We start from the raw sequence: 25,555 nt of genomic DNA, 5'->3' as shown, positions 1-25,555 counted from the left end.
CAGGGTGTTAAGATATACATACATACATACATACCTATAGTTTGCAAGAAATATATGAAAATATATTACACCAATTATATTTTGGCCTTTCCTTTGAGGTGGAATAAAAAGAACCCCTACGCTTAGTCATATCAAAGTTTTGTATACTAAGCGTATTCGAATTTTCCTTCTTTTGCATGCAAATATACATTCAGAGATTTACATGCACATTCATATGTACATATACATGCATACGTATGCATTATTGTTGCATAATGTTATTCATTTTTTTATGTATGTCTTTGGAGGCATCCGCAACGTACTAAAACGTTTCCTTATATTGCTAATCTCCTAGCAATACGTACATATGTATGTGTGCACTAGAGGGCTGCACAAGCTAACCAGAACACAGTAGATTTTAATATTTTACTTCAAATACAAAACACTCAGCGTTTGGAGTTTTCTAAGTTATGAATATACATTTTGTTTCAAATTTTCTACCTTCAAACGGTAAAAGTTTTTTTTTCTACAAACAAGTTTGTTCGTATTGTAATAGGAGCGCAGCAAGAAATCGTAAATTTTACGAACATTATGTTTTACGAGAGATTTTCGATCGGCGAAAAGTTCATACAAAAACTTGTCATTTATTTCAATTCAATTTGTTTTCACTTTGTTTGAATATTGTAATGTCGACACATACATATGTATGTATGTATATCAAATTCAAAAAAAATTTAAGTCAAAATCATTCATTCATTTTGTATATAAATAATCCATAAGCCCTTTTAAATGAATTCATGCAGCCCTCTAGTATGTACTTATTTGTAGTAAAAATTAAGTCCCATTTATTTTCAATTTTCTATGCCACTCAAATTCCTTTTGAAATACAGAGAGCTTTTATAGCATTTCACTTTTGCAGCAAAGTAGACGTAATGCCATTATACGCATTAATATGTTGCACTTGGCAAAAGTACTATGTGTACTGAAATTTTACTTATGAAAAAAGTGAGAAAATCACTAAGTGCCAAGCACTTAGAACGACTTTAAAATACTTATTAAATGTAACGGGTAATCTATTTCATGGCTATAAAGGCTAGCATTTTGTCGTGCGTCAAAGGTTTTCTTTTCTAATTGAACTTTTTTTGTCAATAGTCGGAAATTTTTGCAAATACATACATATACGACCGAATCCCCACAAAACGAGTTGATTCCGAGCTTATAGAACAATTGATGCTCTCTGACCTTATGTACAATTTATGATGCCAAATAAAAGATACAAAGCAGAAAAGGCAAGGGGGAAGATTCGGCTCTTACACCTGAAAGCACTAAAAAAATTTCGAAACTAATGGCTTCTTTTCTAAAAAAAATGTCAGCTTCTTATATGTTAAACATTATTAGAATGCAAGATTTTAAAGAAAAAGCGCACAATATGCCTATGAAGATGCCAAGCAAAGAGCGCGAAAACTTTACTGGCGCAGGGCAGAATAAATGCAACATTATTTCGACAAAAGAAAAAGCTATAAATATAAAAGTGGATGAACAAATTTTCTTGCGGAAACACTACCCTGTTTGCCATGTTGAGGTTAAAGTTATGAGTCTTACAGGTTTTGACAGTTTATGCCGCGAAAAAAAAAACAAAATACATGTAGATTTTTGTTTTTGTACTCCTGCTATCATTTTATATTAACTGCAGCAATGGAAAGACCAAGTGGAGAAAGACTTGGCGTCACTTGGCGTTTCCAATTGGTTGTTAATGTCTAGCCCTGAAGGTATTCCACACGGAACCCCCAGTTGGCACAAAAAAGGAACGACTGGCGTGCTTTGTTGAACTCGGCAAAACTGCTTAGGCGGTGGACAGAGCCAAAAAAGAAGAATATGGTCCGGAACGCGGGAAAATTAATTTTAGTACCTAATTCACACAATCTTAGCTACCCGATAGCGGAAGAATAATCAGAATAGTTTTCCCTTAGCTGTCCCACCTTTTTGACGCTAAGATCTATACATCTCGGCTCGTACTAGCTAAACAGCATTGAGGAACAACTCGACACACATGGTTTTTCCTAAGAAAGCCGAAACAGTTTCGATGCTATAAAAGTTTATTTGATTTTCAACATTTTTTTTTAATTTATTTACGTACATACTACCTAGTATTCTTTTATTCGTGTAAAAGTACAATTTTTTACAATATCCGCCAGATATAAGACAAAAAATTAATTTGTAACTACCGTTGTTAAACAATTAATTCCATTATTTGCATATTGAAAAGCTTCCCATTATCATGCTGATTACCCCTCATTAGCATTCGTGAAATACGAAACCCCTTCATTTGCATAGTAGTAAACAACATATATATATATCCTTACAACAACGCGTTGTGTGCGCTCCCACAACAGTAATTTAATGCAAGCGCATACAGTTTATGTATTCAACTAAAAAATAATTATTGGGCGCTAACATTCATTTAACGTGTTTCGCTGTGCTTACTATGTCAAGGAAGCTCTTTGTTGTTTGACAGGTGGACAAAATTTAAGTAAAATTTTCTAAATTAAATTAAACAGAAAAAAAAAACAAATAAAATATGGTAAAACTTTATTAAAATTTCCAGAGCATCAATTTATGGTTTTCCTTTTAGACATTAGTTAAAAACAAAAGGAAAATTTTAAATGAATTTTTCAATGCTAAAATTTGCGAAAAATCTCGAAATTTCCGAAAATACTAGAATCGAAAATCGAATCGATAAGAGAAAGGAGCAACCAAAAGATGAAATTTTTTAATAGAAATGAAAACACCATTAGATGGTGCTCGGACCAGCGATCAAAACCCGGTCCTGCGGAGTGGTGGTACGCATTTCTAACCACTCAGCCACACTGCCGTCAACAATTAAAAAGTATTAAGGCCAAACATTTAAATCAGTTTGTTAGAGTCTACTTGCTTATTTACGTATGTCTTTGTTAAGGAAAAAAGCCAGTGATCAGATTAACAAATGCAGGAGAAGAGAAACGAAACTAATTAACTTCTCATTTGAAAGCATAGATCTATTTTTTCTTTCCATTTCTCATCTATGTATATATATTTATTATTAATTAGTGCTCAACAGCTGAGTATCATATCAAAAAGTATTTATATACATACATAGATATGTATGTATGTATATATGCATATTGAAATAAATGGAGAACAATGAAACACATACTTCACAGCAGGTGCTACTAAATAACGAAATATTGAAAAAATTACCATTTTATTAAAGCAAACAAGCCGATAAAAGTCAGGCTGCCAGCTGAGTATTGACGTTAGGCGTTTACATATTTACAAATTAAAAATGAAAGAATTGAACAAAGAACAAATAGAAAATAGCCTGCAAGTAAATGTGCAATTATTCAATAAAGAGAGTATTCCGGGATTAGTGTACATGGGGTACAATTGAACACTAGTTAGTCGCCACAAATGCGATACGTGTACAATTTGAGATCAGTTAGTCTCCGGCTCATCTCTAATAGTCACAATTAACGATTCAATGATATATGTATAGTCACTTTATCAACGGCATTGGTATGTAGATAGAAATTCGCTCTGCAAACCGGAAATTCACGGTTAAAATCTCAGCTAGCCCAAATTTTTATTTTATTTTTTTTTTTAAGCGACTACTCGCTTATGGTTTATACCGTTTAGGTATGAAGTGGAGCAATTAGTATCTTTCAAAGAATATTCTCGAACAAAAGCGAACAGTCGATTCGATATAAAAAGAAGAAAAGAGGTATTAGTCGCGCATATATACACCATTGCGATTGATCACGCATTCCTTCCGAATTGAACGCATTTTTTGCAGGGTATCGTTACCTTACATGCTGAGAAGGTATTTAGATATTTATGTATGTATATGAATATGTATACACATGAAGGCAACCCAGCAAGATTTAATTAGTTAGTTTAAGTAAGGTGTATCAAGTCAAGTACCATTTTTGTTTCCATGATTTGTTTTTTTCACTTCAATTCTGCTTTCCTAATTAATGTTGAAAGGACCTTGAAAGATGAGAAAAATAAATTTTTTAAATTTTCCTAAATTTTGTATAAAGTTTCAAACTGTGAGTTCTATGCTTTTTGTTAAATCTTGGACGGTATTTTTATAAAAAAAAACTTATCTCGGAACACATGACGAATATTTAAAAAAATTAACACGTTGTCTCTTGTTTAAGTCACTTTATATATAAGCTGGACTAGGTTATCAAAATGGGGTATATGAAAGGATTACTCAAATTTTTTATTCTTTCGCTACCCCTATTTCAAACATTTTCGATAGGCGCCCAAAAGGCATAAGCGACGAAACGTAAATATTTCAGTAGGCGTTTTCTTTTATTAACACGGCAATTACTGTAGATACTAACGTCAAGGTCAATGAACGAGTTACGTTTGATGTCAGGTATAGAGTACTGGTGGTATTATTTGCCCATCAGTAATGAAACAGGTGATTTTGCCGCTTACGCCCTTTTTGCCGTCCCAAAACAAAGGTAACAACAGCACGCAATTGCGGCGGTTAAGATATATTAAAAAAAAAAAATTTTTTGGATTGACAAAAACCATTTTGATGCCTTCAACTCATTTCTTTTGTTATTAAGAAAACTTCTTGTTATTAAGAAAATAGCTCTTCAACACAAATACATACAAGATTGATTGAAATCCTATTTATCTATAAAAACTAATGCTGATTTCGTTTGTCCCAAAAAAATGTTATTCTTCCATGGTGCAAAATGTTTTTGATGTAAAGCAGTGTTTGCATTGTTAAACTTTTCGTTCAACTTTTGGATGAACGGCCTTTCAACTAATCGCTTTCAACCAAATTGGTCGCCAGCCAACATTTCGCAATTCTACTTTTTTTCGTGCAGCCCTGCGTTGAGTTGAACGCAAGTGTTGAACGAAAAGTTGAAGAATGCAAACACTGCTTTACACTCAACCCTGTAAAAGTGCATGTTTTGCCTACTTATCCTTAGCGGGCTCAAGCATTTCATAATATTGTCATTTTAAGCAACCTTCCGCTTTTCAGGGCAACCATCTCCCCTAACCAAGCACCACAGGGCAGAGGATGAGCCTTTTTGCCTTATTAGAGTGCAGTATTTTAAAACACGAACACAGAATTTTCCTCTTCAACTAACACTTCAGAAAAATCGGTGCCGCTGTATGGGACAAGTGCGCCTTTAGTTAAGCTCTGCAATAACCAAGTTTTTTAACACCATATACATCCATGTATTATATTTTCATTCTTTTCATTAAACATTTTAATCTACCACAAATATATGTATTTACCTTTGTTTGTAAATAGTCCATATATGGAAGAAAAATAGAGGCACTTCAAAACTTCCACACAAAAATTTAACAATTCCCCTCCGCAATAAAACATTGTTCCCGGAGAAAAAGACTTAATCGACACTGCGGGCACAAAAAATGTAAACAGAGTACAATTAAGCACTAAAACCAAAGTTGCTTTCGCTATAACTTTGTAACGGTACTTCGTAGGCCTTTGAAATTTTGACAGCTGGTGCGTATGGCGGTAAGTAATCGATTTCTGTCAAAAACAGAAAATCGAACATTTTGTCGCTTATGCCCATTTGGCGGTTAGGGCTCGATATTAGATTTAGCGAGATTAACTTATATAGTCACTAGATTTTGCCCGCAGCTTCACCCGCGTGATGTTTGGAGTTATGGAAGCTCGTGGTATAAATATTAGCTCTGATCCAGTACTCCATGAACTTACAGGTTTTTATATGAATTGGCAGAAAGTTGCAGGAGTTATTATCCCTTACTCCAAAATCCTATAAATGAGAGCGATTTTTGGAGACTTGTGTAGAAAATGAAGTAAATTCACGAGAAGTGTCAAGCGATCACTGCTTGACGGTTTACAGGAAAAATGCTGTTATTGTTCTCGTACATTTTGTTGTTATTCACTTTTTACTCTCAGTTTAGAGAGTAATTTTGCGGTTTAACATTTTTACAGGATTTTACACGAAAAGTATTGGATTAGAGCTACTGATTGTACATTCGCTTGCATCCAGGTTACACATCAATGTGACTGGCACCCCACCTTTAGTTCCAGTTTGTGCCGCAGCACCCCTGACAATTCTAAAGAGCTCCTACTGATTCATTTTAAGGTGCTAAGTTTGGCTTATTTTTAAATGCCAAGATCCCTCTTTGCTCAGGCTGTGTTGTCAATTAGGAAAAACTTTGTCTATTAGTTCATCTTCTGAGATTATAGCATTGCAAAAGCGACTTTCGAATATAATAAGGCCTTCCGCATTCATTGCATTGCGTCCCTCACCGATATCAAGGAGGTCTTGGGCAAAGAGTCTCGATCATTGTACAGCTTGACTCTCATGTTGGTTGTGAGGTTCAATATTTCCACCTTTACCCACAATGGCGAAGCCTTGATGCACGCACTTATCTCGCCTGCCGCAGTGCCTCGCTCGATGACAGCAAAACAGCTGCCGTAGATATCTTAAAAGCTTCGATCGAGTGCCTCGACTGCATGCTTGTGTTACATCGTACATTCATCCCAATTATTAATGAATTGTATAGCCCCGTCACTATTCTTTTCGCTAATGTTTCAAGTTGGTGTATCCTGACTCGCAAGATTCAAAGGGAGTTTAAACACCAATCGAGCAGTTATTCCTTCGCTGATCAAGATAGCTGCTACCCTGAGAAGGCAACCGCTAGTGCAACATTTTTACATTGGCGGCAGTAGAAAATTTAACAGACATTTTGTGTCAGTTCGCCCGTTGCGTCCAAGAAATAAAGGCCCCTTCTCCGCCTTCGACGCGGCTCTCAATTTTATGGAAAATTTGCCTTTGCTCGGGTAAAAGTTTAGGTTCTGTTTCGGTGACTTGAACCGCCAAGTGCGTGGGGCTATAACTCAACTCCCTGAATAACTCATTGGAAAATTCCCCCGTTTGTTGCGGAGTGGGGATGCCGAAACCACACATCCGTTTTCCCATCATTGAGCAAACTTTATAATCAATTAGTCTCAGGTTTTATATTTTTCCCATAGTTGCAAGGGGTTCGAAAGTCCGCAAATCTTTCTAAAACCTCTCCCGTTTGATACCTATATTTAAATATTTCATTTAACTTGTTCATTAAGACGATTTTAAATTTCTAAACGGTTGGCAAATCTCTTCAAAAATATTTTCGAAATAAAGCTTTCATAAAACCTCTCTCGTTTGATACTCATCTTAAAATATTTCGTTTAACCTTTTAAGTAAATTCAATTTTTTGCTTGAGACCCATATTATTGTAATATTTTATCTAACTTAATAAATAGTTGATTTTATCTTTAAAAAAAAAAACTGCCAACTCTCTTTAAAAAAAAAATATGCCTCAGTTGTTATTGAAAAGGAAATACACATACCGAGCTTCGTTAAGATATCTCAATTTTTACTCAAGTTATCGTGCGCACAGACGGACGAATGGACCGAAAGACAGTAACGTCTTAATCGATTTCTCTTTTGCTTCTAAGCATTTTGGTATACATACATACATATGTCCATTTCTATCCCGATTCCTTTTAGGCTGTTACTAACAATCGATATGTGAACAAAGTTACATTACCCTTAAATTTTTGTCTTCGGGAAAGCTTAGTTTTATTCTCATTTCGACTAAAACTATGCTTATTATTTTGGTACACTTGAATAGACATAGTGGCTTTAATACAAGGACGGGACTACATTGAACCAACAAAAGCACATCATTCACTTTAATTATATTGAAAACCCTATTAGTATTGGATACTACATCTTTAATTCCAATATATGCAAAAGCCCCTATCCGAAAGACAGTTCTAGAATTGTATGTGAACTGCTTTAGAATCCGAAATCGCTGTTCAGACCGCCATACTCCCTTCTTGATCATGGATGGATCTGAACACAAGTGTATAGAGTAATTCGCAGTCCACCTTGTGATGTCATGAGCACCAACGTTTTCTTTCATTTTGGTCCACTATCTCGACGACAATAAGATGCTGACCTCGTAATTAACTTTTTTTATTTCCGTCTAGCTTTGTGTTCTGGCTTCATTTAATGCTTTTTTCCTGCGTTGTTGTGAGCCGGCTTGAGCTGTCAAAAAACATTTGCATTTCATTGCGTTTTATTTCCACAGATCGCCGGCGAAGTACTAGATCCGTGAAGCCCTCCTTTTATGTATTTTTTGCAGTTGCAAGTGTGCCTGCTGCGCCCATTCTTGCTCACAAGTATCCAACGCGTACTTGTGCTTATGCAAGTGAATCAAAATAAAGAGCATTATTTTCGTATGGTTTGATAAAAAGTGGAAAAAATCTAAAGTAATCAATTATCATTCTGCAAAATGAAATTTAAACAAAGCTTCTCCGATGCCCACAAGTCCAGATGTAAACTCGGATCTTGACGAGACAATGTGTACCTATACAATTGAAGCGGAGTATATAGCTAAATACAAATTTTAACTGATTCGGGCGTTCTTTCTTTCCGCTCAGTTACAAAAAAAAACTAAGCTTATACATACTTATATATACTACTAATAATACTATGTAGATAATTAACACAAAAGTAAATCATAAGGTTTGAGTTGGAAAAATCAATAAACGGCTTTGTTTACTTGGATTGAAGTTTTCCAAGTCTTACGTAGCCATGGGTTCACTAATTTGTGTAATTATACATTTGACGGCTACTATCAACTTTAAGTACTTAATTTGCGTTTACATTTTTGAAAGTGAAAACATTAACGTATAAATTAACTATGAAGCCGATGCTCACAGTCCGGAAATGTGCGTAGGCATCACAAAGGGAAGAAAAAAATCGTGATTCGTGTGATTTCCTAAACAGTTATAAATAGTAAAAAACATGGCATCGACAATCAGTGCAGTTTGGATTCTTAAAGCAAATATTATTTTCCTTTTACAAAAAAAGGAAACCCTTGGAAGCAATGTACAGTGCTAGAGAAATTCAGGCGTTGAAAGGACGCAATAGGCATTACATTAGAGAGTTGATATGGACTTCATTTTCAACTGGAGTAAATATAACTACACAAACGAAGCTGAAAGATTACTTAAGAATGTGAGTTTGTCAAACACAAAACATTTTATTGCAAGTCAAAATTTGCTATTTAACACTGTGCGACAAAAACAAACAAAAATTTCAGAACACACGAAACAATTAATATTCTCACGATATGACGCAACAAGATAGAAAAAGAACTGTTCTGAGTAGCTTTTCAATAGTAATAGAGTTCCGGAAAAGGAAAAAAAATGTCTGGATATTTTGACCAAAAAACTTGCTTTAAAAATTGTGTATGCCAGATTCACGCAGCATTAGACATGTGGCAAAAAGGCAAATAAAAAATTGTTCTGAGCATCCTTTCAAATGTTCTAGAGTTCCTGAAAATGAAACAAAAAGTTCTGCAAAATTACGCCGAAATTTTTTTTTTCGAAAACGACGAAAAAGTTGAATATTTGAATAAAATAACATTTAAAAATGTGTTCTGAGTAGATTTTCAAAAGTTCTAGGGTTCCTGAGAAGGAAAAAGAAACTTCTGCAAACTGACGCCGAAAAAACATTTTTTTCGAAAAAAGTCGGAAAAGGGAAATTTTTGAAAAAAAAATACAACTTTAGACTGTTCTGAGTAGCTTTTCAAAAGTTCTAGAGCTCCTGAGAAGGAAAAATCGGCAAAATTACGCTGATAAAACATTTTTTTGCAAAAATGCGAAAAATATTATTTTGGAAAAAAAAACAAATAAAAATTAAAACTGGTCTGAGTAGCTTATCCAAGCTCTTGAAAAGGAAAGAGAAAGTTCTTTAAAATGGCGCAAAAAAAATGTTTTTCGAAAAAGTCGAAAAAGTTAACTTTTTGAAAAAAATATAAATTAAAAGTGTTCTGAGTAGCTTTTCAAAATTACGCCGGAAAAAACATTTTTTTCCAAAAAGTGGGAAAAGTTAAATTAAAAAAAAAGAAATTTAAAAATAAAAACTGTTCTGAGTAGCTCTTCAGAAGTTCTAGAGTTTCTGACCAGGAAAAAGAAAGTTCTGCAAAATGACGCCGAAAAAATATTTTTTCCAAAAATCAAAAAAGTTAAAATTTTGAAGAAAAATAAAAATTAAAAGCTTCTGAGTAGCTTTTCAATAGTTCTAGAGTTCCTGAAAAGGAAAAAGAATGTTCTGCAAAATGACGCCGAAAAAAGATTTTTTTCCAAAAACGTCAAAAAAGTTACACCTTTGGAAAAAAAATTAAACCTCTTCTGAGTAGCATTTCAAAACTTCTAGATTTCCGTAGAAGGAAAAAGAAAGTTATGCAAAATTACGCCGAAAGATTGTTTACAAAAGTCGAAATTTCAAATTTTTAAATTATTGCGCCGTATGAATAAAAAATAAGCAATTGTTTTTTCTTAAAATTTCTTACACTTTACTCAATTTATTCAAACAAAATTGAAGTAAAAGGTATGCAATTTTAAGAAAAAGCAATTGCTTTGTTTTTATTCATTCGGCCCATTGTTGCTTTTCCACAATAAATTTTCGTTAAAAAACGGCCTCGAGCTCAATAAAAATTGTTGAATATAATTGTTATAAGGCCAAAAAATAACAAAAAACAAAAAGTCGAAAATGTTAAATGTTTGGAACAGTGTTGCCACTTTATGAGTAATTCCTCAAAACGTGAGGAATTTCGGGTGCGCTTAAGTATTTTTTGAGGATTTTTATTTTGAGGAATTTTCTCAAGATATGTTTGCTGATAACAAAAGCAACCATGTTTTACACAAGAGATTCGTTAAATCGCTCTTCAAATTTTTGAACAATAAAGCTTTCCGAAGTTTTATAAAGAGCGAAATACACTATACAAGCGGCTTGTCAAACATTATTTCCCCATTTCGCCATACACCATGCAAACATGACTCGTTCAAGCAAAGAATTTTAGTTTTCTTCCGGTTCACAATGTAAAAGGGTTTGGTTTTCGTCGATTTTTCTCTCTTGCGCTCTCATTCGGTAAAAATTCCGTTGCGAATGCGGCGATTTTATCATACACAATGTGTATGCGGTTTGATCAAAACTCAATATCGCGGCCAGAAAATAAAAAAAAATTATTTTTGTGCATATTTCCCCTTAAACGGCTTGTCAAACCTTCAAACACCCCCATACACAACATAAATAGCTTTAAGGAAAGGGATATTTCGCTTGGTTTGTCAAGCCACTTGTGTGGTGTTTTTCGCTCTTAAGCACATTTGCATTTGCTGCTAAATATTCAAAATGTTATCGATAATTTTTTTATTCCATCGTTATATTTTCAACTTACGTATTTTGAACTTGCAAAATCTCGGTAACGAATGCAAAGAACACGCATTGTTCGATCGTAAGGATATTCATATTGATTCTTCATTAGATTAGGTATCGTATCGAAATTCGAAGCTCCAAGCATAAAACGAAAACGAGCTATAAGCATGGTACCGTTAGCATGCTATGACGTAGTTCATATATTTAATTAATTAATTTAAAGTTTTGTCTACATAGAATTATATTATTTATCTCAGTTTGATGTTTTGAATTATATTTGTTTATTTTTTAGTGTGAGTGTACTGCTTGTTATTGCAAGTTGTATTGCTTTATATCCTCATTGGCTAATGATACAACAGGCCCAAGGACATATACCGCTGATAGCTGAGGTAAATAGATGCTTATTTACATACAAACATACATACACACATATTTACATGTGTACGTTTTTATTTAAAAGTAATCAAAATTATTCTTTAGTTTTATAGTTGAGCTCAAGTAGGTTAGAATAACTGCCGTTTCTACCATCTCTGATTAATTCTAACTATCAGTTAAACATCATTATCGACGTTATCATATATAGCATATAACATTTGATGGACAAAGCAGTCGACAGGAGTTTTTACCTTCGGTTAGTATTAATCATAAATGGTGCAAACGTCCCTAAGAAGTATAATATGTTTATTAAAATACAACATGCCATTTTAAAGCATACTCGGTTATAGAGAGCCTAGTAGGTTAAAATATGGCTTTACTAAAGATGATAAATTTGCAAATATTCGGGTTTTAAAGCGCAAGATGGGCATTACGTTTTACAGGATTTTATTTAACCTACACTGACTATAGGTATTAACAGTCATGCGAAAAATAAGAGGGACATTACATGTTGACCAGTTTTGGCAATTTTTCCTTTGTTTATTTAAAGTGGCTCAGAGTTGATTTTCGATATTTTTTTGCGGATGGTATTTTTTTTTATAAAAAAAAAAATGTTTCAACTTATTTTGTATGGAATAAAGTGCATAACACGTCAGCAAAAAAATATCAAATTCAACACAGTTTTTTAGACACTCAAAACTTGGACTTTATAAAGCTAGAATGGGCTATAAAACTGCATACAAAGAATTTTTCTAATAATTCATTATAAAAAGTTTGTCGTTTTTGTAAAAATTTGTTGAATTTTTCTACAAACTTTGAAACTTAGACCTACATGGTTTTTGTTAGATAATGGGCTGTATTTTTATTAAAAAAAATAATAATCATTAAACAAACAAAAAGAAGGACAAAACTGGTCATAAGGTCGTATCCCTGTTATTTTTCGCATTACTATATACATTAGGCGCCAAATGTAAGTGTAAACCTTGTTCTAATATAATATTCACAACTATTTTCATGAAAATTTTTTTGCATTAAATCAAAGTTTCACACTTTATATAAAGTTCACAAAAATTCAAAAATTTGTATCAAAATTTTCAACTTTTTTTCAGAGTTTCTAGAAAAATTTCGAGTATGCAGCTTTGTATCCCACTACATTTTAGTGTCATGGAGTGTAAGTTTCACCCGGCTAAAAACTCGCGTTGATTTTTGGGAATTTTTTTTTAGACTGATTTTGTGTTTTTTTTTATTACAAGTGCAATTTACAAAACCTGGCGTTGATTTTTTGAAATTTCGTTATCAACTGTCTCCCGCATTTTACTTCATAAGATAATCATCTTATTATTATGTGGAAAAAAGTGCAAAAATTTGTCACAAAAAAAAAATTCTCAAACATCAACGGGATTTTTTAGTCGGTTGAAATTTGAACAACTTTAGACTAAAATTCAACTAGAAAACTGCATGCACAAAAATTTTCCGAAAATTCTGAATAAAAAGTTGAAAATGTTGATGAAAATGTTTTAACTTTTTGTGAACTTTATATTTATATACTATATTTTCATAAATATTTTTTTTGGATATAATAAAATACGCTCCTTCTTTCCGAATTTTCATAAGCTAGTCTAGTCCAGTAACCGAGTATAATAAAGCACGTCTGTCGTTTATTTTCTGTGGACTTGTTCAGCCATCACCGTCATACGAAAGACATTTCGTTTTTGAATTAACGAAAAATAGACACGCGATTCAATAGCCAATAGTACGAAGATTAATTATCTTTTTGATTTTTTTCTCCAGGCAATTCAGGCCATAAGGTCGCCGTTACATATGTTACCGGCCAAACCCGATCTTAGGACATCCTAGTTTTTCCTAGGCTTAACTAGTTCTTCCCATCACCGATATATCCGTCCAACGCGGAAACTAGTTGGACACAACTACGCCTACGCGAAAAGGTGGTCTACGAAAAAATACTGTGGAGCCTGACCTAATTTAGCCTTAGCAAAACTAGTTTGTCCTAAGATCGGGTTTGGCCGGTAACATATGTAACGGCGACATTTTTGTTTTTTCATACTCCATTGCATGCTTAATAAGTCCCCTAAAACAGAAATTCGATTTCATTTTTCATGCTCGCGTATGCCGCTATAAAATTTAGGCATTTAGGCCTCTTTTTTCGCCGCTAGAGTGGTATTACCCTTTAAAGCAAACTCTCATAAAAATTCTTATGAAAGATTATGGGCACATACATACACGTAACACTTTTTGTCTTATGAGCATTTGTCACTTTTACTATATTCGTTAATATGTATGTCCCAACAGTAAACCGCTTTTCGTTTCATTGCAGACTGTTACCACTACACTACAAACAACGACCGCCATCGTCAAATTGATTTACTTTATTTTTATGCAGCATAGATTTTCGGTCATTCTGCATAAAGCTGAAACTCACGAGCTACTCCAATGCCTTGAAATATTTAAGACGGGTCAGTATGCAGTAAAAATAAAAATAAAAATTAGAAAAACTTCTATTGTCCATATACATACATATAACTACTTGATTAACTTAATTACATAGTGCATACGTGCTGGCACATAAAACTTTACTTTGCAGATATGCCTGTCAAAATGAAGCTGAAGCAAGAAATTAATGCAATTATGGTTACAACATGGTTGGAATCAAGGCGACAGCTTATTTACTGTGTGATATTAATTGTATGCATACTTTCTAACTACTTTTTCTATGCGATTTTTATAAATTTATATCATCAAATACAAGGCACACCGGACTACGTTTATATTTTGCGTAAATATTTAAATACACAAAATAAATTATTAAGTATCTATGTACATGAGACGGTACCCCCTAACAAGCGAACAAAAAAAAAATCGCCATACTCCTACTCCTCTGAGTCGAAAGTATTTTTGCAAAGAAATTTCGAAAACAAATTTTTTTTTCGAACCTAGGGTCGTATTTTTGCATTTTTCGGTGAAATCTATTTTCGGAAATATATTTTTTTAATAGTTCCACTGGAATAATCAAAATGTATACTTCATTAGTAAAAGTTTAAATGTTTTGGAGGACTTTAATTTACTGGCATTAGGGTCGTACATAAGGTGGATAATAACTGTGATCTGGTCAACGAGCTTTGGAACAAAAAAAATGTATCTTCGATATAACGAAAAATATGAAAAACAACCCCTACTTTCAGCCAAAAAATAAACGAAAATATTTTTTTCCAAATTGCCTTGCAAAAATATTTTAGACTGAGAGGTGTAAAGCGCTTTTTTTTTGGTATGGTCGAATATACATAACTGTTTATATACTAGGGTGATTGACTCGCTTTTTCCAAACCAGTTTCCACCGGTTTGTTGGATATGTGTTATAAGTTTTTTGACATCTTGACTTTTCGAATATCGAATAAACTTGATTTTTTATCGAACAAACCGGTTTTTTTATCTCATACCTTTTTTTATTGACCTCTCAATAAAAGTTTTTAATTTTTCGCAATTTTCAAGGCTTGTTCCAGTTTAAAGGAAACTCCCAAATAGTTCTAAAATTATATCCTAGGCTAATTGGGGATGGACAGTATATCGTTTTTGCCATCTGCCACAAACGGAGAAGCTTTTTTATGTCAGAAGTGCACTTGCGATTGCCTGCCGAGGGACGACCGCTATTTGAAAAAAAAGCTTTTTTGATGTCGCTGGGGCCAGACATTGACCAATGGAGTCAAGTCCGGAGAGGCAGTAGGCACCTCTAAGCACTACTCAAAATCGAAAAAATACCATAAAGTATTAAACAAAGTTAAAATTAGACCAAATGTGAATTTTCCCACTGATTTTTATTTGGTATACAACTACTAAAAAACTTTGAACTTATTTTGCTTTGCTCTTTTCTAAACAATAGCTTTATTTACTACTGTTAATAGTTTTATTGTAATTTCATGCGAACATAAAAACTGTGGGAAATAAAACCGGTTTATTTGGTTTTTTTCTTAATTTCAATGTCGGGAATCGGATTTTTACAAATTTCAATATTTCGAATAACTCGAAACCAGGTTTTAGAAAAAGGCGAATAATTGAACACCCTATTATATACACATTCTTTTGTATCGGCTCCTTTATTTAGCATTTTCTACTCCATAGCCTTCACTGGTTATCCGATGTTCCTCGACAAGGGTATGAACTCTTTCTACTATGCACTAGATATGTTTTTGGGCGCTTGTTCTCTTCATGTGGCTGGCATGTGTGAGTCAATGGAATTTTTAATTCGTGAGATACCATACAATTGGTCTGTAATTGACAGGTGCCATCAGTTTCAATTGTGCCTTTATGGTCTTCTGTAAGCATGCATGTGGTATTGTGCGGGTATTAAGCTTAATGTTACAACATTCCACCTCTCCACTGGTGCCAGCTGAACGACGCGTTGAGTATTTGCGTTATTGTATAATTCAACATCAGCGTATAGTTAAGTAAGTATGTACATACATACATACAAATGTATATGTAGTAAGGGTACTCATTTAAAAGCGCAAAACTCTCGTAAACTGTGCAATTTTAAATCCTCGCAAATTAAATGTCAAAATTTATATGAAAAGTCATTTGCACAAAAAAGGAAACTTTGCGCGCCGATTTTGTTAGTGTCAGCCATTTTGTTTACTTTCATTTTGATTTGTGCTCAACGCTTTTCAGTAATAATTGCGGTAAAACTTAAATATTTACTTAAATTTGAGTTTCAACTGTTCAACTTTTTCAATTAAGATTTTCAAATAATTAAATGTCAGAAATTCCACAAAGTATTAAACTTTCCTCATGAAAAACATTGCGCACAGTTGCCTATTGCCCAATTATGAAACTTAAGCGCATAGATGAGTACCCTTAGAGTATGTTTTTAACCTTCCGTCTGTGTATTGAGTTTATCTAAAAAAAATTTCAATGTTCATGAATCCAAAAATATTTAAAATTTGTATGCTGCTTTCAGTTTTGGAGACAATAGCGCAATAAACATACTCACACACTCACTCAGGAACCTTCACACCAATAATATTAGTAGGCTCTAATTTAATTTGTCAATTAAATTTTGTCCAAATTTCTTGGCTGGAGGCGACGACCCTCATCTAAACCATTTTAGAAATATAAACAGCTTACTTAAATTCTCCTCCTTTTAATACCCATATTAAAATATTTTATTAAACTTTATTATTTTATTTAACTTTTCAATTGAGTGATTTATTCCAAATGTTCCCAACCTTATTTTCTCGTAAAACAATTTCAAAATTTTACTGGTTATTCTGATGATCTGAGAGCGCTGATTATTAAATAACTTGAGTTTAATTATTTAACAGGTGGCAACTCTTTTCGAAAAAGTAAAACCTTATTGCACATCCACAGCCTATCTATCGCCTATTTTATATGTATATAGATACCGAGCTGCCACTAGATACGCACAAAATACACCAATTTAATTTCAATGGATTTCTTGCAATCACATTAAAAAATTATGCGTTAAGATAGTGTTTGCGTGAAAAGACATTTCATATGGTAACTTTATGTATAATAAAGAAGTTACTAGAAATCTAAAATACTTGCTTATTTTTTTAAATAAAAAAAAATTGCAAAACTTTGCTCAATAAATCACCCGATATGATTTTCGCCCCTGTGGCAATATTGGGGGATGTTATAAAAATGAACCTTTTCACAGCGCTCTCACGAGAAAAAGAGTTTCTTATCATATTATCTTTGACTGAGTTATATTAAAGATACATAAATTAGGTAGAAGAGCGCTATTTCCCTTTTTAACTTACAAAGGAAGGATTTTAGTGAGCAGGAAGGTGAAAATTGTATTCCTCAGTGAGGAAAACGGTTTTTTCAAGCTCATGGACCATAAAAACGACGAAAAATTTGCAAAATTATTTTTTCGCAATACCTGTTAGGATTGCATGAGAAGCATAGCTCCCAAAATATTGTTGCCAAGAAATCTTAAAATAAGAATCTTAAACCTTCAAAAGCTTTTTTAAAGTCTCAACACGGCCATTTTTTCATCACTGACAACTTATGTACCCCCAATTTTTTTTCACGCCAACGTAGACGCAAGTCTCCCTTTGACTCTTGGCGGTCCACCTGGACCACTTTGTGAATCACTGATTTTAACTATTGAAAAAAAGGTCCTCTAAGCTTTTGGAAGATTTAGAGTACCTCAAAATTCGATTTTTGCATTTTAAGGCCTTTTTCCAGCTCAAAAAAAAAACGAAAAATTCATATAAAATGACGCACAAGAAATTTTGAACTCAAAGAGAAGTATCTTTTTTCAATTGCTTGCAGTTAATAAACTATTTGTCGGAGAAAATCAGTTCAGGTATCAAACTGTGCATAATTACTTTAGTATAAACTTTTTGGTGTTTCGATTCTCAAATTTATACAGCTTATTCCATAAAGTTTGACAACTTTTCAGGTTGAAAAAAATATATAAAAATCAAACATGATGAAGTTAATAAAAATAAAAAATAAAAAAATGCGATTTTTTAATGCAAAAATATTTTTATTTTAATCTATCTCTTATTCTCGTAGAAAGCCGAGGTAAATACGCGCATTCCGACAAATAGTTTATTAGCTGCAAATAATTAAAAAAAAGATATTTCTCCGTGAATATCATGACAAAATAAAAAAATAGGTGTCTTCTTTTTTTCGATAAAGAATGTAAAAAAAAACATTTTACACCAAAAAAAATTGAAGTGTAAATATTATAAGGAATGACCCATAGGTATGTATATATATATTTTTTTTTAATTTTTTAACATCTGGGTAGAAAACTATCCCTTGACAGAGACGGAAGGTTAATGCTTCAATATATCGAGGCCTAACTGCCAAAAAAACGTAAGCGACATTTTTAAAAGAAATTTTTTTTTTTGATGCAGAAATGTATCTGGATGCTCTAGGAATATTTCTGCGTTAAAAAGAAAATTTTGAAAAAAATGTCGCTTACGTTATTTTGGCGTTAGGGCTCGATATGAACACATCTACTTTATGTGTCCGCAGTACTCAGCCGGTATACCTAATACAGAATATACTCATATTCTCATATTTGTATATATGTATTTATGTATAATTTTTACAATTTCACAGCTTTTTAGATGAAGTCAATCAGCTCTTCAAGCATATAATTCTCTCACAATTTTTTCATAGCATGGCCATTTATGGTTTAGTACTCTACGAAATCAATTTTTCTTTAGTAAGTATCGTTTGATATCATAAATCTTGTACTATATTTGTACATATATAAATACTTTTCAATAAATGCGTACATACATCTACATATACGAATATTTTATTTTTCAGGAATCAAGTAAAGTAACGCTTATTCGCATGATTTTTTACATTTGTGCTGCTTTTAGCGGAGATTGTATGCTTTACGTGAATGGTCAATTCTTAGTTACAGAGGTAAAATAAATTTAAATTCTAATTTTATACCTTTATGTACACAAAAAAAATGCATTTAGAAATAAAATATTATTTTCCACAACATCTTTTCAGCTCGAAGCCATACCGCTATCCTGCTACGGCTGCGATTGGTACAATGAGTCCGCGGAATTTAAGAAAACTTTACAAATGATAATTATGCGTTCCAATAAAGAGTTCTGTTTCCAAATATCCTGGTTCGGCGTACTGTCCTTGGTCACATTGATGGGGGTAAGTTGATAGATTGTCCCAACAACACAAATTTGTTTTTTTTTGTAACATACCTCTTCACTTTATTGGTTTTGCCTTAAAAACTAACTTTTATTCAAAATCACAAAGGCTTGTGAAATTTATATTTTGTTTCCCCCCTCTAATAATTTTGTTCTTGTTTTTAATATTTAGGTATGTTAAATTAAAATGCACCTTTTGTTTTTTTCTAGCACGTCGAAATTTTTTTTATTGGTGACATGTATATTTTAGAATTTTTAGCGATTTGCATGAAAAGCCAAAAATTAATTAATTCAGAATTGAATTTTTACTTAAAAACCAACCCTAAGAAAATTGATAAAAGTTATTTTCTTGGCACTAACGCGCTTTACTGGCGGTAACTTCAAAACTACCTAAGTTTTTCTGACTTAGTCTATTTATTGGGTATTTTTAACTAATTTAATTCCGAATTAATTAATTTGGCTATAGTTCGAGAAAAACATCCCTACGAAAAATGTATCAACTAGGAAGCGCTGGATTCGAATTATATGTATATACTTATACATATATATTTTGAAAGCCATTTTTCTGCTGCTCGGCTGTACCAATTTTTTTTTTTTTGAAATCTTGGACACCTATTCCCGTCTTTCCAAGGAAGGTTATAAGCTAAAAAAAATTCGATACGGAAAGGGGGCGTGGCACCTCCCACCTCTGGAAGTGTTTATGGTAGAGTGCTCGAACAGAGTATTGAGATATATGAAAGGCATCGCATACTCATGGAGAAAAGTGGGACTATTTTCCAAAGGGGACGTTGTATGTGTTTGAGGGTGTCTCTGGATAGTTTCAGCTCTGAATTTGATCCGACATGTGGAACTGTATTCGAGTTCTTGATAAACATTTTATTTATGATCCGATTTGGCTTATATTCGAAATTTGTATTGGTATCGTAAAGGAAAATGTTGCTGTGAAAAAAATTTACCCGCCAAGTGGCTCAGGAGTCGAGTTATTACCAAAAACACGTCAAGTGATAAAAAAGTGTCGGGAATGTCCGCCGACCTGCTGCACCACTGAGTAAGTCGAACTCCTGTGTTTTTCCGACTGGTCCAATCAATGTGATCTACCAGTATTACTCGACGTTAAAGCTTATTCGAAGACACCAGGATTGAGTTGTCCAGCGGTCAATCTCAAATGACCTCCGTTAAACCAACCACCATAACTATTGTGCTCCGTGGTAAGACATTTAAGATGTTTCGTCGGAAATAAGTCTACGTATATTGGATTTCTGTAGACCAACGAAACTCCTACATTTTGAAATTGCCACCTGTTAGACTATACAAATTCAAGGACAGTCGCACGATCGAAACGGATCATTGTTGCCGCCAGGGAGTGAAGAGGAAAAGTTCTTCAAATTTATTTCGTTATTCGATTAACCGCGCAGATCACTGGAGGAAATTCCAAGAACTTTCTTCGCAGACATAACACTTTCGTTAAGGTATTTAAGGCAGCCTTGGAAGTATGCCTTCCGACGTGAACGTGAATTTCTTGCGAAAAGTTGGACTAAAATGTTTCAATAAAAAAACTAATTTTAACCGGGACGCAGTTCGCCGGGTTTCATAGTTTGCTATAAAAGTTGAATTTAATAATTTAGTGTCCTGTCAGACCAGTTAAAAAATGTTCTACAATTTTCATTAATTAATTTTTTCGATGTACCTGCCTGTCGTTCTATTAAAAATTTAAAGATGCACATTTACTGGAAAGCGTTCGAATATGAGAAATATATCGAATTTTTCACATTTCCCCAAAGTTTTCATGGACGAGTTGGTAGCGTTAATTCAAGTTTTTAACTAAAACTACAAAAAAAAGTCGGCCATAAAACTTTATATACATATGCGTATGTTATTTTGGCATACCAAAATTTGCAAAAAAAATGTTTTCCATATATTTTTGGGACAGTCTAATGTACATAGACGCATATACGATTTTTTTATACCTTTCATGAGCATGAAATGGTATTATAACTTTGGTCCGATGTTTGTAAGTACCAGAACAAAAAGAGATAGACCCATTAAAATGTATACTTATATGATCAGAACGTCGAGCTGAGTTGATTTAGCCATGTCCGTCTGTCCGTCTGTCTGTCTGTCCGTCTGTTTGTATGCAATCTAGTCTCTCAGTTTTCGAGATATCCGTATCAAATTTGGTAGGTGGGTATATTTTTATAATGTATTAATCATTTGTCGGAACCGGAAGAATCGGACCACTATAACATATAGCTCCCATACAACTGATTGTTCAGATATGAGATTTTTCGTTATAACTTCTCCACTTATGCAGCTACGAACATGAAATTTTGCAGTACTTGCACCCATTATCAACATAATACTTACAGTGAAAATTACAAAGATCGGGTCACTATAACCTATAGCTCCCATACAACTGATTGTTCGGTTATAAAATTTTTCGTTATAACTCCTCCATTTATATAGCTAGGAACATGAAATTCCGCACTGTTTTCAATAATTATCAACAGAAAACTTACAGTGAAAATTAAAAAGATCGGGTAACTATAACCTATAGCTCCCATACAACTGATTGTTCAGATATGAGATTTTTCGTTATAATTCATCCATTTATGTAGCTAGGACCATGAAATTTCGCGCTGTTTTCACTCATTATCAACAGAAGACTTACAGTGAAAATAACAAAGATCGGGTCACTACAACCTGCAGACCCCATACAACTGATTGTTCAGATATGAGGTCTTTTATCATAACTCCTCCATTTATGCAGCTAGGAACATGAAATTTCGCACCAGTTTCACTCATCATTAACAGAATACTTACAGTGAAAATAACAAGGATCGGATGACTACAACATATATCTTCCATACATCTGACTGTTCAGATATGGGATTTTACTGTAAAACTTCTTTATTTGAACAGCTAAAACCGATAAATTTCGTAAGATATTTTATAAATAATAATACAAAGTCTACTGAGAAAATCATCAAAATCTATGCTGTATAAGCTTTATCTCCTATAGCACTGATTGATCAGATACCAGTTTTTGCCATATATCTCCTTTATGTAGGAAACTAAACCCAATAAATTGTGCTACCGGTTTACATACCGATCACATAGCAGTGAAAATCACTTAGATTGGTGCCATATAAAGCATATCTTCCATATATAAGTATGTAACTCCTCTATCGATGTATGCAGATGTATTCAAAAGCAGTAATCTGTCAAAGTAAAATTTGCAGATGTTCATGAAAGGTATGAAGCCTTCGGCATAGCCGAAGACAGCGCTGCTCTTACTTGTTTATCGTTCATTATGCTCTTAAAGCAAATCTGTGGGAAAAATACATATTTTCAGTCAATATCTTAGAGAGATGCAAATATTCCTTATATATACAAATATATGTACAGTGACTCAATTCTTTTTTTTAATATTTCCAATGTCGTGTGTAATCTTTTTTTGTTATTTTTAAGCTTTAACCAAAACCATATAAAACACAGTTTCAAACTTAAATTTAGAAAAATTCAACAAGTTTTCATAAAAATTTAAAATTTTTATTCTGAATCTTAAGAATATATTTGATTTATATAGCCCATACCATTTTAGTTCAATGAAGTGTAACTTTCAAACGGCTAAAAAATTCCGTTGATTTTGGAGAATTTTTATTTTTTTTTAGGGATTTTTGCCCAAGGCGTTGTCCTATGAAAAGTGCGGCATTCAATTTTGCATTACCAGTAATGCAAGAATGAATGTGATTTAATATGAAATTTTTGCGACTTTTTGGATTCATTATAATGCTGATTACATATTAAACTGTAAAAGAATCTAAGACTCATAAGAAATGCATTACATTATTTATCACGCATATAATGCATTACTAGTTTTCCGACTGGGTCATTGAGTTCGTTCATTTCGCCAATCGCTAACTGTTGGCGAGCCGATAACGGCTATTAATAGGTGGAGCGATATCTTTTCTGTTAAGTAATTTTATAATCCATAGGAACAGGTAGGGAAGGATAGATTTGAATGGGATTTCGTTAGCGTATTAATAAATACATTTTATGATTTTTAATAATTATTATTGAGTTTTATTTTTCCACTAAAAATATTGATTGTCTAAAAATCATTTAATGCCTAGTGGAAATTCGGCATAAGATAAAAAGTAAATATTTTTAATGTTGGGTTAACATTTTCTCTCTATTTTCAGATTTTTAAAGCAAGTGGCTCGTATTTTGTACTTATTCGAGATATTGCAGATGCTGACGCCTAAGTACAGAATTAAATAAAATATAAGAAGACAAATTAAAATAAAAAACAAATTAAATTAAATTGCACTAAGCCAATAAATGACAGACTAATTAAATTAAACTAAATTTTACTAATTAAAATAATAAATTTAACTATTTAAAAAAAAGGATATGAATGTGAGTACATAAACGCAAGAAAAAATTTTATTACTAGTATAATTTAGATTTTCTCGTATTTATAGTTATTTAGGTATTGTATAATTTAGTTATATGGCTATTGTTTTATTAGAGAAGAGCATTCTACACCCTTAAAATAGATAAAAATTTCAAAATCGTCTTTTATTAAGAAAGTATTTGAAGAGAAGCAAACAAGTACATATATGGGGCGTTCCACACCAAAATGGACGGGGTTCAAACTTCATGTGTTTGATTTGTTTAAAATTTTTAGGGTTGAAGGACAAACATAAATAATAAATAAATATGAAATCTGAGCTTGAGTAATACATGTTTAAAAACTTTACAGCACAAAAACAAAAACAAATCGATTTAATAATTTTCCAAATATCTCGAGAGCGGGGCGAGGAAAAATTTGAAAAAAAAAATCACACATACACCATTAAAATTCTCTATGAAAACAAATATTTTTTTAATTTCTTGAAAAATTTTTCACATAAGAATTCTTTATTTAAAATATGCCATCTCTAAGAAAATTTGAGAAAAATCAAAATGGTGGCTCATAGTATTGCGCAATACTTAAGTATAGTATTACGGGGTGCACTCTACAATAATTTGAGTTATGTTTTTTTCACATCGAAGTTGAGTAAAATGAGTACATTTCAAATTTAAAAATTTTTAATTTTTTTTTAGAATTTTTTTGAGTTGCAGTTTTGTAGCCCATGAAGTTCTAGCACAATAAAGTGCAAGTTTTAAGTGATCGCAAAATTGGCATTAATTTTATATTTTTTAAAACGGTCTTGCGCATTTTCTTCCATAAGAAAAAGTGCAAAAAGCCGTCAGCATAAAAAATATTAAAAATCAACACTGCAGGCTTTTAAGTGCTAAAAAGACAGTTTTTGACATATTTGAGGTTATGTTGCATAGAAAATACATTTCTTTAACATTAAACTAGTCAAAGTATCTTAACAAATAAATCTTGCCCACATATCTTCAGGATTTTTGGGAAGTTCAGTCATCTGGTAGGCTGAACATATTCTCCTCATCAAGCTTATTAATTGCAAGATGAAATCTCTAAAAATATAAATTTTTGCTTACGTCGTTATATCATTAAAGGGGCGATATGTATAAATACTAAAATTTTTAAATGCGATATCTGGCGAAAAAAAAATGTTGGCAAACAAAATGGCAGTGGAAAGGCAAAATTTGTTTCTTAAGACATGTCATGCCGATATTCACTATAGTTTAGAAGGAATTAATTTTGTACTTCAATAGCATCATATCGAATCCAAAAAATACAAATATTGAGCAGAAATTACCGCTACCTCTTCTTCTATGTTGTGTCAGGATTTCGACGCTGAATCGATTACCAGTATCTCACTATTTAGAACAGAATAAGTATTAATTTTTACTAAGCGAGTATATGTAACTTCAGAACTTTAAAGCCGTCTTTTCGAGTGTTGCTTTTTTGAGTTGTGATACTATTAAATTAAATGAGCAATAAATATGTACATCTAAGAGTTTTTTCCCAAATATCTATGCCAATTTAAGCATTATAAGTTAAGTACTTTACAATTACATATTTCGGGTATTCACAAGGCGTCGTAAACGTCGCAATGTCTTAAAGTCGTAAATTTTTTTATGAAAAAAAAAACGGTTGCAACGGTTTAAAGGGATTCTGAGGGTATAATAAAAGCTTCTGTATACACTTCATCGGCTTAGCAACATTTTGGGGTGATTAAAAATGCTCTAAAACTATTTTAACCGTTATTTTACATTGAAAATGTTTATGACTTTAAGACATTACTACGCTTACGATATCTTGTGAATACCCTAATT

General features: G+C 32.7%; 1 protein-coding gene across 1 annotated transcript; it reads left to right on the top strand.

The window, feature by feature from the left end:
* Window positions 1–11,550: 11,550 nt before the first annotated feature.
* LOC118747000 (odorant receptor 63a-like) lies at window positions 11,551–19,310 on the top strand. Its single transcript, XM_036480993.1, has 8 exons — window positions 11,551–11,641; window positions 13,963–14,101; window positions 14,230–14,421; window positions 15,762–15,863; window positions 15,922–16,087; window positions 18,738–18,843; window positions 18,951–19,052; window positions 19,146–19,310. Exons 1-8 carry the CDS (start codon window positions 11,600–11,602, stop codon window positions 19,308–19,310), a joined length of 1,014 nt encoding a protein of 337 aa, XP_036336886.1. The 5' UTR covers window positions 11,551–11,599.
* Window positions 19,311–25,555: the final 6,245 nt, after the last annotated feature.

The sequence above is a fragment of the Rhagoletis pomonella genome, unplaced genomic scaffold (assembly GCF_013731165.1).
Source record: "Rhagoletis pomonella isolate Grant_MI unplaced genomic scaffold, Rhpom_1.0 Rhpom_scaffold_00011, whole genome shotgun sequence".
Lineage (NCBI taxonomy): Eukaryota > Metazoa > Arthropoda > Insecta > Diptera > Tephritidae > Rhagoletis > Rhagoletis pomonella.
This window is presented reverse-complemented; position numbering and strand designations above follow the sequence as displayed.

Coding starts and splice junctions, on each gene's coding strand:
- LOC118747000 (XM_036480993.1), top strand. CDS start 11,600: ATGATACAACAGGCCCAAGGACATATACCGCTGATAGCTGAG. Junction 14,422..15,761: donor GGACTACGTTTATATTTTGC/GTAAATATTTAA, acceptor TCTACTCCATAG/CCTTCACTGGTTATCCGATG. Junction 15,864..15,921: donor TCTTCATGTGGCTGGCATGT/GTGAGTCAATGG, acceptor TGTAATTGACAG/GTGCCATCAGTTTCAATTGT.